General features: G+C 52.1%; 1 protein-coding gene across 1 annotated transcript in view; it reads right to left on the bottom strand.

Annotated features, from left to right (window-relative positions):
* Window positions 1–12,306: 12,306 nt before the first annotated feature.
* Window positions 12,307–15,996, bottom strand: part of LOC119104102 (sphingosine-1-phosphate phosphatase 1-like) — a gene marked incomplete at both ends in the record, with an annotated part of 7,636 nt that continues 3,946 nt past the window's right edge. Inside the window, 3 exon segments of the mRNA XM_037227780.1 lie at window positions 12,307–12,625; window positions 12,627–12,720; window positions 13,069–13,244. Of these exon segments, the coding sequence (XP_037083675.1) occupies window positions 12,307–12,625; window positions 12,627–12,720; window positions 13,069–13,244 (589 nt within the window).

Genomic DNA, 15,996 nt, shown 5'->3' with positions numbered 1-15,996 from the left:
TCCGCGACTGTTGACGCACTTCGTTTTTTGCAACGCCCGTAGGCGAACTATCATATTCCGTGACGTTGGAAGGACATGCTCCTGCTGTGGGGCGGAGCTCTTGTGCATTGTTGGGTGACGCTACCGTCCTTGCTCTTTATGAGTTTACTAGGTTCGAGTATGTTGTGGTGGGTTATCGTTTGTTTTGTTTTTTTTTAAATCACGATCCTGTGACGTGTGTCGTTTGATGGCGCATAGCTACCTAAACATGAATATAGCTGATGAAAATACAACAACCCAGGTTTTCTCAATATTTCAGGAGCAGTTGGCATCTTAAAATTGACGCAAAACATGCGAACCATTGGAGTCCCCCGCAGACCACATATTGCACCTCAGTACTCATAGAAGAACGGTAACCACCTACGTCTGATGCGGCACGGCGTCTGCTGAAAACACTGATGATAAACACATTTATTGTGGATAGGGGGTTTGGGCTTAACACTTTGAACACATCAAGACGTGTGTAAAATGTTAACTCCGCAAATCCAGGATTTTTGTGGTCACGGTTAATCATTTCTTTCTTTGAAGTATGACAAAGAATAGTATGCCCGTAGTGCAAAAGTGTGTCTATCAGTAATATTCGGCTTTCTCCCATGGTGGGAGCACATAATACTGTTCTTCTCTTCAGAGCCATTACACATGCCTTATAACATGTCTGGGACCACTGCCGATGCAAATTCTTCGGCGTAAACAGATTGCAGGGGGGGGGGGGGGGGAAAAGTTGCAATACTACACCAGCCCTTGTATATGTAATCGTTGTCTTTTTCCTTCAAAGCTCACCTGCACGCAATGAAACCCATGTAGGAACCTACAACGTCCCCGCACTCTGTGTGCGTACCCGATCTCTGGTTATGCGCGATGACGTGATAGAACACCAGAAACTTTTGCGAGTTGTAAGTTGACACTGATCATGAGGAAAAACACATGCTGAGCTAATTTACCTACACTTGATTCGAAGCTTCCCAAGAGCCCCGCATTGGCGGAATGCATCAATCACCGGTTTTTCACAGTAAGCTTCCGTAGCTCAATTTTCATCTGCGAATGCAATGTCTCTCGCATTAGGCATTAGACCGAAAGAGAACTTGTCCGTGCCAGGTGTGCCGTCACTAGCACAGTGCACGTGGCCGGCGTGGAATAGCCTTCAACAGCATGCCACTCTCTCTCTACTCCCGGTACCCTCTCTCCCGCATATTCACGTACCGGTGGCCGACCATGCCGAAGCAACGTTACATAATGGAGCAGCGGCTAGCAGGGCGGTGTATCCGAATTTGCGATGGGGAGGCAAAAACCTTACGAATGGCCCCCAAAACTGATTGGTCACTATATTTCAGTACATGAGCTCAGCCTGAACCAGGGCAATGAAGGGGCAGAGGGCTGACAAAGGGGGCCCTGATAGTAAAACCCAACAAACCAAAATCACATTATTAGATTAATTTTCTTAAAAACCTGGTTTTACATTTTTCTTGCCTTCTGCAACTGGAATGGGGGCCAGAAGCTACCGCGAGATCATTTCTGCCTGCGTTCTATAGCCAATCAACTATATAAATCCTGTTTAAACGACTGGACGAAATAAATCGCCGGCACTTTCCGTTTTCCAATGGTCCAGTGAACTTCTCCTAAACCGATAAAACCAAGAGGCTTTGTCAGAACCTTGCCTGGGTTGCACAGAGATGTAGAGATGTTAAGAAGCCCGCGAACGTATCGAAATGGATGAGCCATTTGTAATAGCATGGCCAAACCACTTTTGTTTGGAAATGTTCAATATTCAGTCAGAATTGATCAGTGATACAAATTATGCAACGCAGTTTTTAGCATACGCGCTCGCAACTCTAAGCAAAACCCTCGACGCCACGCGTTGCAGTCTCCGTAAGACGCGCAGCGTTCCCCGCTGCTGATACTAATCCATGGTCATTGGGTGGACGAAAATAATGACACATTTGACAGGAGTATCTTTGAATGCCTCAGGACTTCAAACCGTTCATATAGAAGGAAGCTGAATGTATATTCCACCTGTTGCGATTTTTATAGATGAATTTAACGGATTGGTCTTTGCAGCACCACGAAGTGGCGCTGGAATCTGGTGGTAGAACTGGAGGATCAAAAGGAGAATCTCATTTTTGGTGTTGCTGTAGCTGTCAATCTGTCCAGATAGCAAACTCAAAATTGTAAAGAAGACACACCCAGTCCAACATTCCAACGGTACTAACTAATTTTCTAAGACATTCGGAAGTATGATTGCACGCTCTTCGGTTTTGCCGAAGCTGCAACCCAAGTCATCGCTGTTCTTGCTCCCGAGATTACGGGTGCCTAGGCTTAAATCGTTTGATACGTTGTTTTACTAGTCGATTCCGGAAAAGATTAAACGTTCTCAGGCAAACATAGGATGGCCTTGTTCGTAACTGATTTCGGCCGACCCTTCAACATTGTGGAAACCCCATATTTCCTTCTGGGAACGGAAAGAAATAAGCGTTTTCGTGGCATTTCTTTCCAGGCCCCTTGAAAAGAACACTAAGGGACACATTATTGTTCTCGGTCAAGCGCTGAAGGGCTATTTCGTGCCACCGCGGGGTGTCGTCCGGTAGCCATCTTGACGGCTGTACAAAGTTATTTGTTTTTTATTCTGTCTATTGGGGACATAGCATTGCACAGACGAAAGCCCAATGACGGAAGCTGTCAAGCTTTAAAAACAATAAATACGCGATACGCGCACAAACAAAAGACCTAACCAAACACACCCATGCATACACATTAAACCCAGTCGCACATACACCTCACACTCTCAGTCACAACGGTCGCCAGGAGGATGTTCCACGTGCGCTGGCGAAGCTAAACAGATCAGATCGGAGTAATTTTATTGGATGGAACAAGCCAGTTGAGAGGGAACGCTGCAAAAAAAAGATTGCAGACAACGGGTAGTTATGCGACAAATCCATTTTTAACAGTGTTGACCCTTGCAAATGGCTTGTGGAAAAGGCCGGTATGCCGAGAACGCCGGACGGGTGTAGCCAGACCGAACAGCGATGCCAGGTGAGCGCAGCAAAGCCTGTGATGATATACGCTGTATAAAAACAAGATGTAAGACTAAGTAAAGCCTGCCTTCATAGATGCCGTTTTGAAGCAACCGAAAAGACGCTCACGATTCAGTGGAGGACACCAGGACTGGGTACTCGAACCCAACCACATCAGAAACCGGTGTTATGGTCTTTCGAACCGGGCGCGATGGGAAACGGCAGTACCGCTCCTAATAACGCTACCGTACTCTATCAATGATCTCACATGAACATTAAAGGCACAAAGCAAAGCGTTTTTTGGACCATTCACGGAGGCGTTCCAAATCCGTCTGAAGCGTCAGACAATCTGCTGCTTTGTCGATCCGGCGATACATTTTCACATCATGAGCATACACAAGGCACTCACTCAATTTGATAAAAAAAACACAGCCAGAAAAGCAGGCGGACATCAACGGTCGTAGGATGCTCCATTCCGGGACACCAGATCGCGCTGGTCAGGTCAGACAGCTTGCTGTTCAGCACCACGCGTTGTGAACGATTGCTCGAGTACAACTCCAGCCAGCTGTACGCGAGGCCAGTGATGCAAAAGGAATAGCGAAGCTTGTGTGGCAGAGCAAGGTGGTCAACGATGATGAATGCTGAAGACTAATCGGTGTAAATTGTATTTGTTTGTTTACCGTTTGAAATATATGTCTAGCAGTGTTCAAGAGAACCTGAAAGAAAAACCTGATGCAGCAGCGCTTTGGAAGGATTCTGTACTGGGATGAGGGAAGGGCGGGCAGAAAAACCTGCAGAGGCTTGGGCTCACAATTTTCTCCAATGTTTTTGAGCAGATGGGAAGCGAAGACCCAGGCCCGTTTCCTGAGACCATCCACAGTTTTGCAGAATTGACTAGTGGAAGAAATTACATACAAGAGTTTTGAGCCTGAGCCCTCGCAATCTAGCGGCAAGGGCAGCTACGGCCCGGATTGCAGTTCCCGTAAAGTCAAACGGCGTTGGCCGCTGCAGAAAGCCCCAGGCTGCGGGCGCCAGGCGCGCGTGGACGACTGTCGTGAAAGAATGCTTCGGAAGCTCCGTCAGGATGAATTTGTGCCGTCCGGATATGAGCTGGGACGTCAATTTTGCGTTTATTATTTCAGGGTTGTCCTTTGAACAGGTTAATATTTACAGCAACTTGACAAACAGAGATTTTACCTTTACTTTTTCCGTTCACGATACTCCAGCACCTGAATGCTGTTCCCTTTCGATTACCGATCTAAAATCGCATAGGTGAAATACCCGCATGGATTGCCTTCCTAATCGTACAAACTGATGTCATTTGGCATTCCAAGGTACTTATTTCCGACGCGCCGTCATTTTCGTTCGCCACTGGCCGCCGCCGGACACTAGCCGCTGAGACGACTCTGTGCAGCCTATGGAGGCCGCGATGGCGGCGTCGGGTTTGGTTTCCAATGCATAAGATTCATCACAAATCGATTATGGCGAAAGGTGAAATATTCCCACCCGAACATTGGCTGTGCGCCTTAATACAATTTTTGGGCCTCGTGACCAAATCTGTGAGTATGCGCTTGTGCTCCGAAGCATTGGCTTGCACTGCCTGACGCCATATCCCGCTAACGCCATCGCACCGGGCCTCGGCGCTTGCACACCGGACAAAGGGACGTCGATTTGGGCCTTACATGCTAATTCATTCGGGCCGAGTGTTCAAACTACTGGATATACGACAGCGCGCGCGTTCGACAGCACGCAGTTGGTACAGTGGAACAAGGCACGTGTCACGCGAGCCCCCTGCGACGATTTTAATGGCGCGGGCCGGACTGCCAGGCCTGCCAAAGGAGTTTAATGGAAGCCATTCTCCCCGCCAGGGTAATGTGTTCAAATATCAGATGGCGGTTGTGTGGTCCTCAGCGCCTACGCTTCCCGGAGCCGAAACGCGTCTTACCATTCCCATGTGTGTGGCGTTTCTTCATGCACTTGAGAAGTATCATTGCTATGCGTCCTACGTAGCTCAGAAAGATTGCGAACCCCGAGACAGCTCTGCAGGTCAAGGCTCCGCATGCACACCACACGCCGCTAGTTAATGAGGTCATGTCGGCGCAACATAGCATAAGCAATTTCGACAGCATTTTACAACATGCTGACAAGTGAATTCGACACAGGCAATAGGTATTTGTGAATTCACTGGAACGGGGAACTATATGCGCACGCTGCAAAAAAAAAGAACAGTGATCGCTTTTCGGATGTCCGCTTACATGTAATGTGCGTTACAAAATTGAGAGCCGACACGCCGATAATCAAAGTTCCACGCATATTGCGCGTGATCGCTGATGGCATGTCTCGGAGTTGTCTCTGAGGCGTGGCGGTATCTCCGACAGCGCACCGGCCCGCTATGCTGGGCCAGTGCTCAGCCAGCGAGCCCCCGGCGCTGTGGCTGCGGCTGCTGGGCCCCGACGACGGGCGCTCAGAGCGGACGTTGGACGGCGCCAGTCTAAAGAGCTGACTCACGAGCAGGCCCCGGGGCCGTCGGCGCCGCGCCCAGCACGGCACCGTGAGTCTTTGAGTGCTGTGGTTTTACCTCGTCCAGTGCACTACCATGATGCAGACGCTTGGGATGGTCCACATGATGCGGCGCTGTGCTGTCGAGTATTCATCCTCCTCACAAATGTAACGGGACAAACGGGACAGCGAAGCTTGACATCCCCGTCAGCGGCTAGCCCGACCGTTGGTGCCAGGGGAGAGCATGTTGCAACCTCAGCTGGCAACGGGCTGAAGCGGGCTTACTTGTTTGACGCATGTGCTTGTCGTGTTCACAAGAACGTTTTCATCCTGTCGCGACCGGGCTTGTGTTTGATATGAGTGAAACTTAGAAGCAAAGAGGTGTCTTAAAACCGCACAAATCAGGCTTGACCTTAATCACCGGGCTTGCAGTGCGATTACTGCCGTCTGTTGTGGCGCGGTACCGCTGGGCTGAGGTCAAAGCCAACATGTGTATACCATAACCGGATGTAGTCATCAGTATATACCATAGCCATAGGTCATGCCCATGTGTAGCCACTTCGTTCGTTATCTGTGCACACCGAAGGGAGGATGCGGTAGAAATACACCATTGGAAAGCCCTAGCGTGCCAGCACAGTCTTGCGCGAGAACGCCGGTGAGGTCGCCACCGTGAACTGCTGACATCGAGAACACAATAGAAAGCGAACAAGTGGGAGCTGTGCAACGGCAGCGGCTTGTCAAACACAGCGTCGAACCTTGCGTGGGTTTGGTCGAACGCTGGTCACAATAGGAAGAGCTCAGGACAATAAGATCGTTAGAGCTTTGTGGTCCGCAAAGCACCGCCTCCAACCAAATAAGACTGGTTTGCCGCACAGATGTACAGCGTGTCTTCATGACTTTTCTACGCTTGCATTACATGTGTTGATTGCCGATCCCCTGCGTGTTACATTCATCGCTGCTCCAGCTTTGCGGAATGCTTTCAAAAGATTAGCATTCGCGCTTCTCTCCCCCACAAATGCGAAAGCATCACCCTACTTAAAATCGTAACGTTCCCCTTCTAGCACGTGCTGTGGCCGATACCGTTAGTGGACGGGCGTGAATGCATGTTGTGGATCATTACAGCGGCCGAACCAGTCGGATGTGTAAATTCCCGAGAATCTGTTTTGCAGACTGAGCTGTGCGTCTTGCTAGACACGTTCAGCGATAGGTCTGCGCTCGAAAACTAGTAAATTAAACATGTTTATACAATTTGCAACCTGTTCGCATTCGCATTCATATATGGATGCCTTGAAAACGGGGGAACTCCTCAGTAATGGATCGAATCTAAATACTTAAATGGCAACGTGTTCGTCGTTACATCAGGTACATGTATCTTTAGCTACATGTTGTAAAAATGTCGTGGCATAGCCTCCAGACATTTACGAAGTTCTCGGATCACCACATGGATGCACGGCACTGTACTTGAGAGTAGACAGATGATCTCAACCTCTAATGTACTTAACTATGTGTCGTTGAAGCGTTGTAAGTTAATAAATGAGCAAAGATCAGAAAAGAATAGTTAAGGCAACGATTTTCCGGCGTTCGCCATCATCGGGTGGGTTAGAGCGGGGAAAAAAATTTAAAAAAACGGGAAAAGGAGATAACACATGTTCCAAGCCCAGTCACTGCCGGCGCGGGACTCTGAGTCGTCGAAGGTCTTGTCCCCAAGAACTCTTCTGTTCTTCGCTCACCTGCCAGCATACAAACGTTGAACAGCAGATAGGTCACTGCCATTAGGACTTAACGTCATCTATCTACTGAAGGCAAATCCAACGTAAAAATCGCGGATGTACTCTACTCCGTCAGTATAACATCGGACAGAACTGCGAAAACAACCAACCGCCCTTGCAATGACATCAGACGCATGCTACTTTTGGCCACTCGTCATCTAAACGTCACCGGATAGCCTCCAGCAAACGGGCCGAAATTAGCAGTAATCGCGAAAACTCCGTTAATAACGCATCCAATTCTCGACAGCGACGACAGTCGCCATGACCTCAGCTGTAGATTTGGCAAGATTTGGCAACTGGACCTCTAGGCTCTAAAGGTCCTCGTATAACATCGAGGAAATTAGGGACTAACATGTTGTCAGGCGTTACTCCATTTATAATGCACTAAATGTAAATCTTAAGACTTGCATGCGTTCGTCATGACGTGAGGCTTTTTTATTGCGCTATTTGCAATCGGGCATTTAAAGGTTACCATACAGCCTACAGGCAGTTAGGGGTCAAAACGCGGCCACACACCGCGCGGAAAGTAATGTATGGGATGCAAAATTGGATTCCATCGCGTGCTTGCCACAGCCTCAGTTAATTGCACTTTTGACACCTAATTCTAGAGGTCATCGTTTATTTTCCACGTACTTAAAGGGAGAGCGCGGTCACGCATTACTCCGTCAATAACGCAGGCAATCGACATTAAACGTACTTACCTGCTTGAAATCGTCTTATAATGCTTACTGTTACAGCATGAACCTCTAAAGGGTCACCGCTCGGCCCCCGGCATCGGGGGGCACAAAGGCATTGCTCCGCAAGCTAGCTGACCGCCAATGTCCCAGAGGTTCACCGTGACTTTTAAAGGCGATATTGCCGGTGAATGCGCTTACCTGAGGTGATTTGAGCACGTGCTCTTTCTGAATTTGGATTCGATGCATAAGTGACGGAATTATGCGTGATGACGTTTTCACCGCGCAACATCTGCAGGCTGTACTCTAAGGTGTCATGGTACAATTTTTTAGAATACGGGGAGCCGGTGATTACTAAAGTGCGCAATGACGAAAACGATGAGACAGTAAAGTAGTCTTTTCCTCGCAAATAAATGAACAGTTCAGCCTCCGCTAGCTGATTAATATTTTACTATTCCTTACACACCAGCGATGGTGCTGCCACCGTGCAACAAGAAGGAAATCTACCTGAAGCTGTGATAACGGTAATTTTCGCGCATTGCGCTATGCTGCAAGATGAAATCCGCAAGCATAATCTATAAATATCTTGTTTATTTTCGTTCAATGGTGCATTGCGTTGAATAGAAGATGACAACCAAAAACAGTACGCAATGGTGTCCATTTACATGATTGGGAACTTAGAGGATCTCTAAGTCGCTTCTTCTTCCATGCGTCACCAAAGCTGTAACCTAAATCTTTAGAATAGTTGGGGGGCGAGGGGGGGGGGGTGGCGGGGGCCCCTCAAGTAAACAAAATGACAGCCATGACACCAAGCGCTCGTACAATGCTGCATCACACCAAACATGATAGTTTCGTAACAAAACTTGCGTTTTACACGCCACGAAATCTCCTCGGTATGTTAAGATCCAGGCGCCTTCACTATTGGGAACACGTTCGAGGACCGGACGAAGATCACGCCGTGCCGTTGGCATCCTGCGTAAATTGCGTGGAGTAGCTGTAAATAAGGGTAAGGTTCGGCAATCCTAACGGTTCAGATTCACTCCCAATTTTCGATAGCCGCTGATCGGACTAGAGTCGTTCCGCTTTGATTCGGATCCGGAATAGATCTCACTTAACTAAAATTAAGCATGTTTGGGGTGTGTCTTAGCGCACGCGCTCCTGTTTGGAGCCCCTCTCCGTGCATGTCTTTCAGACAGGACATTTCGGGCCTTCATTGATAGTCCCTGGGTTCCCGTTCCATTGTGGGTGACCTCTCCGTACGCCGGCCCGTGATGTCTTTCAGACAGGACATTTCGGGCCCTTATTGATAGTCGCTGAGCTCCCGTCCCCGTGGCGGGTGAAAGGTCAGCTTCAATAGTGATGAGCTGATGTGATATCGGGTCATACAAGCTGATATGACGTAGGGCATGCGTCAACTTGAAACACGACATGGAGAACGTGCACGAGACGAGGTGGTCGTACGGCCCTGTCCCATAATTTATAAACGAAGAGTGCCAGAAATATGATTTAAATACTGAAAGGTAGAGACACTTCTCAGTCAGCTCACACACCGTATAGAAGGGGCGACTTCAGTCATGTGACGGATGCGACTACATGCACTGATGCCTTCCCTCTGCGGTCCCAGTCAAATGATACCGCAAGCCGCAGCCACGATGTACGACGGGCCGGATCTCGAGCATTTCGATCCCTCTTCAATTGCACATTTACAGCATCTAGACCTTGGTATTGCATACAAGACAACCCTGGGATTAGATGAGATATGCATACACATGTTTTTCCCTTTTTCGTTTGGACCATGTGTTTTCGTTGGCTATAAATTGATTCCATTCTACATACATTTTCATTAGTTTAAAGGAAATATATTGAAACGTCTAAGCGGCCCCACATTGCTGTTCTTACGAGTGCCGCATCTTATGCTCATTTGTACTGGTTTAGAAATCTATACTAGCATTGCCTAAGTAGCTCTTGCCCATTGGCATGGATATCAATACTGGTCCTCGTTACCTTTCTAGTTGATCGCTTGCTCCACTTTTCGATCTCTACGACCTATCTAAAGTTCGCAAGGCGTCAAAAGCATGCGATTCACACGAAAACAAAAACAAGGGGCATACACACCCTGTATGGTCTCAGGAAGTCCCTTACACATTGCATGGGTTTGAAATGTCACAAATGCACAGGGCGCTCAAACATTGGTGGAAATGATGCTTTGTGGTGGGGATGATACTTTGTGGTAAACGTGCCCGTTTTATAAGTTTCCGTCACTTTATCTTGTCCCTTGAAATGGCCGCGATTTACGTCGTTTGAGCTCGTGCGCAGCTTGCATTTTTTAAATGCGTTTGAGCGAAGTATATAAGTGGAAACTAGGCTCATGAACAAAATAATTACATTCTGTTCATGAGGAGCTTTAAGAGGGTGGAAATCTCCCACTCAAAGATAAAATACTGGCGGGTTAATTGTTTTTTTTGGATCAACAGCAATGCAATGTCTTAACCAATCAAAATTCACGGGTTCAAGTCTGTACCTTCCAATTCTCACCAAACTTTCTCATGCGGCCCACATCGAATCTGGTGGACTGGATCGATTAAGCCGCCCTGTGTTGTTTATCCCACAAACTGGCGTTTTCAACAGTGTTGGTAGTCATATGCGCAGGTATTTCACGTCGTCAGGCGCGACGCCAACATTTCAGTATCGACGGCCACAGCACACGAGCCCGAAGGTGCGGGCCCGAGAGGATCTGATGCGCTGGTAGTTGGTGTATTCGCATCTCTTCAGCAGTCGACTGTAAACGTGGTGAAGGCACACACAGACACCTATGGTTATGGCGGCAGGTCGTGCCGCGCCGTAATACACTCCGTCCTCGAGCTCACCTCCGGGGGCGACCAGCCGCCCCGCCCGCAACATCCTCAGCCTGTTCAGTCTGCCGATCGGAGGCGAGCCGCCACAGGCTGCGTCTGAGGTAACGTAATATCATGCGTTCCCGAGCAGCGGATGTCCAGACCGGCCGTCAACCACTCCACCGACACTGGTCAGCAGCACACACGCATTTCACAGCGCCGAGCCACAGACGAGGCCAACAACACAACGGTCGAGGTCGGAGTCACACTGACGGCCTCCTCACGCACACGCCGTGTCCAGGACAGAATAGCAGTTGTGAATATGACGCCTCTACGCGTGCAAAATAAATACCCCAGATGGATCTGGATGCGGGCTACGCCATCGCTACCTCCGCACTGCAGGGACAGACCACAACCCACCAGTCATTGCACTGACGAATCCTTCGCGTTACTTCAGTCCTGAGCTGCTTGTCAGTCGTGGCTGAAGCATCACGGCAGGGAATGTTACATACGATACGACCCCAGCAACGCGGCGCGGCCGACCACGGGTGCAGCACGCACGAAGGTCTGGCGACGAGCCGTCGACGCCGGCGCAGCGAGCTGCCCGGCGGCGAGATCTCCAGACCAGGGCCGGGGTGACCGCTGCTGGAGCGAGTCCCGGCACCGCTCTCCAGTCCCAGGCCGCCGCGCACCCGGCGCACCAGTCCTCGCTGCCGACACACGCTGAATGATTTGGTTCTGCTCAGTCCAGAACGTTGCGGGTGCCACCTCAGAACACCGCACAGAAGCAGAAGACTTGCTAATCCGGGTGCGGCGCATTGCAAGTCCCGTCTAATCACTGCCCCGAATTCTGGTAGTTCCTGAGATTTGCTCCACTGAACGATCAAGCTCCTCAGAGAACATCTCGCCTTCGTGTTACAAGGCTCGCTGTACCGCCCATTCTTCCGCCGCAAATCGCGCCAGAGCACCTGGACAGCTATCGAACATCTGGACGACGCAACACGCCGCTTTAGTCTAGTCATCGCCACGACACTCATGGTCGAGGGCAGCCACACCTACACGCATACCAACACGCACACCCGTCTTGTAACCAGAAGTTAGCTGTAGACCTGAAAATCACCTCAGAATGTGTGCGAACCTTCACACTCACATTCGCTGTTGACCTCAGCTCCTCCACGCCGGGAGAGACCTCACTTCATTATCCAGCAGCAAGTCACAGGCCTTCACCATTCCAAACATAAGGCACCATCCCAGGCCAAAGAATGCACTTGAAAAGAACGCCACCGTCACCAAATCACTGCCATGACCGCGTGAGGACGTGGCGGGCGCCCGCTGGCAGAGCTCGCTCGAAACCGCCCGCCCATCGGTGAGGACAGCGGCCGCTGCTGTGGAGTGCGCGGCCGTCCAGCCAGGTCGGGCCGGGTCGGGCCGAGCGGGGCGGGGGCGGGAGGCGCTCCCGCAGCTGCCGCCGCCGGCTCTACACCTCGGTGTAGAAACTCGGGCCGCTCGATGCCGATCAGGCGGAACACCAGAGGCGCCGTGTAGATGATGTCGAACCCGACCGCCGCGTACGTCATGAACTTGTAGCTCAGCTCGACGATGACGAACTGGCGCTGGCTGACGTTGGCGCGGCGCAGCGTCACGTCCTGCTGGTTGAGCCGCAGCAAGGCGCACACCGTGGCGTACGACAGGCTCTTGAAGATGGCGCGCGTGGCCAGCACCGAGCTGAGCCCGATCGAGCTGCGCGCCAGCACCTCGCCCCACATCTCGTACGTCGGCCAAATGATCTCGTAGGGCGGCGACGAGGGTGGCCGCGCTGATCAGGTTCTTGCTGTAGTTCATCCAGGCGCCGCTGTAGATCCCCAGTACGACGGCGCAGATGATGACCGTGTCGCCTCTGCCAGGCGGCCGTGGCGTCACGGTCCGGCGGCATCGCGGACGGGCCACAAGGGGAGTGCAGACAACAGGGACCGCACGGAACAGTAGGCGGGAGGTGTCCAAAACCGGCCGCGATCATGCAACGTCTTCAGGATTTCCGGGGGTCTCGGAATCCTTTATCTCATGAAAATTCCCATAGCCTTAGTTTCTAAGGAATGAAGGCAAACCTTCTACTGCAAAAAGGCATTGCGATGCGAATCGCCGCGAGGTCTCATTTTACATGAAGTGCCGTGAGCTATACTAGCGTGCCCAGCAGCTGGCACACGTGACGCACGTAGCGACGTGGACGTGGCGCGCGCACTCTTACCTGGCAGGAGTCCACGTGTTGCCGGCCGGGTACAGGAGCACGGACAGCGCGATGAACACGCTGAGCGTGATGGGCGAGTACGAGTTGGTCACCAGATACTCGTCGACGGCGTCGATGTAAGGCAAGATGAGACCGCAAAGGATGAGCACGCCGAACAGCAGGCCAGCCACCACGTCCTGCCGGGCAGAAGGCGCACGTCACACACGCCCCGCCGGTCAGACGGGCAGGACCGGCACAGCTAACCCGGCGTGGACCGACGCGGAAGGCACGGAGCGAAACACGCGGGAACGAAACAGATAGGTGCAGGTTAGGTTAGGCTAGTTGGACCCAGCGGGGCCGTCGATGGAGACGGTCACTTTACACCGACGGACCACACAGTCGGGCATACACCGGGCCGACGTCGGGGGCGCCAGTGAGGGCGTCACAGACGCCACCGACAGAGGCAGGGACTGCCTAGAACCAGACAGGGCCGACACAGGCAGGGACTGCCTAGAACCAGACAGGGCCGACACAGGCAGGGACTGCCTAGAACCAGACAGGGCCGACACAGGCAGGGACTGCCAAGAACCAGACAGGGCCGACACAGGCAGGGACTGCCTAGAACCAGACAGGGCCGACACAGGCAGGGACTGCCTAGAACCAGACAGGGCCGACACAGGCAGGGACTGCCTAGAACCAGACAGGGCCGACACAGGCAGGGACTGCCTAGAACCAGACAGGGCCGACACAGGCAGGGACTGCCTAGAACCAGACAGGGCCGACACAGGCAGGGACTGCCAAGAACCAGACAGGGCCGACACAGGCAGGGACTGCCTAGAACCAGACAGGGCCGGCACAGGCAGGGACTGCCTAGAACCAGACAGGGCCGACACAGGCAGGGACTGCCTAGAACCAGACAGGGCCGACACAGAGCGAGGCGTGCGGACAGACACTGCCAGTCCAAACAGGTACGGAAAGAGGCAAACAGACGGAATCCCCCTGTTTTCGCACCAAGCACGACCATATAATCAATATTGTTGCGTAAGCTCGGGTGGCTTTCAGTCACAAATACACTTATGTCGCGGCCTCACACTTCTTATGGCCGGGCGACATGAGAATCAAAGTCGATCTACCTCATTACCAGATATGACGCTCATCACCGACACCTTAGCACATGCTGATTGGCTTGTGGCTCCCAGATACGACCGAAGTCTGGAAGGCGAAGGCTTCAGCACTTTATCGGGACTGCATTCAATGGCCTGCCCCCATCGAAAATTGTCTTGTGTGTGTGTGCCATTGGGGCTTTTTACGACGCACTCAGCCGCTGAGGATATACAACATCGCCTGCCTCTCCCCCTTGCAGGAAGGGCAGACACCGCGGGGAAACGAACCCCGTACCTCTGGTTTCCCAGGCGCGCAGTGGTTAACGTAGACGCGCTAACCACTACACTACCGGCGCCACTGTCTTAAAGTGACCGACACGCTTCAAATACATGAATAAGTGACCCAATAGAGTACCAATAAACAAATGAGTGAATAGAGTCTCTGCATCGTCACGATCCACACAAACTAGAACGGCTCGGGTAGGGTTGGAGCAGTTCGATATCTGTCTGCTTGCTGAGATCGTCTCACAGATTTGCTGGCGCAGAACATATGTGCAAAACTTTAAGTAATAGGGGAGAGTTTGTTCTGCTTTTCTGACAGATTCTGCCCCATGACAAGAGCTGACGATCACGGCAATATTATATTGCAGCTTGTCTCGAAACCATCTAGATGGCACGTCATCATGAAAGCATGCGCTCGATTCAGCTAAGCTTTTCCCCGAAATTATGTTTAGTGTAAACTGCATACCATACATGCGAGTTACTACAGCTTACAACTCCGCATACCGCGATCATGTGCAGGAAGAACAGATTTACATAAATTATTGCCACTGACGAACTAACTTGCCACGTGTCAGTGCATGCGCCCAGCAAGGTTACCTCGACGCTGCAGCATTACATCCGAGTCGAGTCGAGACATCATACTGTAATGAGTCAACATTACATCCGAGTCGAGCGCATCGGAGCCGTGCCGGCCGGTCTGCGCGGGCAAGGTGTAGCGGCGCGCTGCGGCCGACCCAGCCGCACGCGGCGGCCCGGCTCCGCGGCACGCAGCGCGCGGCGCGGCCCTCGCCGCCTTTTCCAGTCACGCGGGCACCACGTGTTCGTCGGCCGCCGGCCGGACCGGTTCGGCGCGCCCGTGCAGGTCGGGCATGCACATAACCGCGTCTCATCACGGATGTGCAAGCGGGCCTCGTGAGTCACGGACGGGTAACCTTACGTCGGACTGGTAACTGGGAGGCCTGGCAACGCTTGGAACACCCGCCGGACGCGGTGCCGCACCCCGCCACCAGTCACGGCGGCCAGGCACCACGGCAAGCACCGGTCACGGCGGCCAGGCACCACGGCAAGCACCGGTCACGGCGGCCAGGCACCACGGCAAGCACCGGTCACGGCGGCCAGGCACCACGGCAAGCACCGGTCACGGCGGCGGCACGCGAGGCCACCTGGGGCGGCCCACGTCTGCGCGCCAGCGCGCACAAAAGCACACCGCATTTGCATAATCCTGCTCATAACACGTGCAACGCATCCGTACCCTGCGAGCGGACGCCGGCGTTACACAGATGCGACCTGTCCGCGCGGTGTTCTGGCAGCGGGGTTCAAGGTCTGTGTGTCGGGCACACCGTGCAGACCCATGACCCGCCACCGTATGTTTTGCCAACACAACCGCCGGCCTTTGAGGCCGAGACGCACGGGATCATACGTGTTAAGTCCATCGGCGGTGCCCGCTTTTCCTGCCAGGGTGAGAGGCAGGCGACACCATACACGCTCAGCAGTTGAGTGCATTGTAAAGTCACAATAGTGATGATGATCATGCTTAAGTTCAGTAAATTCCTCCCGTGACAAA

Source organism: Pollicipes pollicipes, unplaced genomic scaffold (genome assembly GCF_011947565.3).
Source record: "Pollicipes pollicipes isolate AB1234 unplaced genomic scaffold, Ppol_2.1 Scaffold_5851;HRSCAF=6936_pilon_pilon_pilon, whole genome shotgun sequence".
Classification (NCBI taxonomy): Eukaryota; Metazoa; Arthropoda; class Thecostraca; order Pollicipedomorpha; family Pollicipedidae; genus Pollicipes; species Pollicipes pollicipes.
Note: the sequence above shows the minus strand (reverse complement) of the source record. Positions and strands in the feature narration are given on the sequence as shown.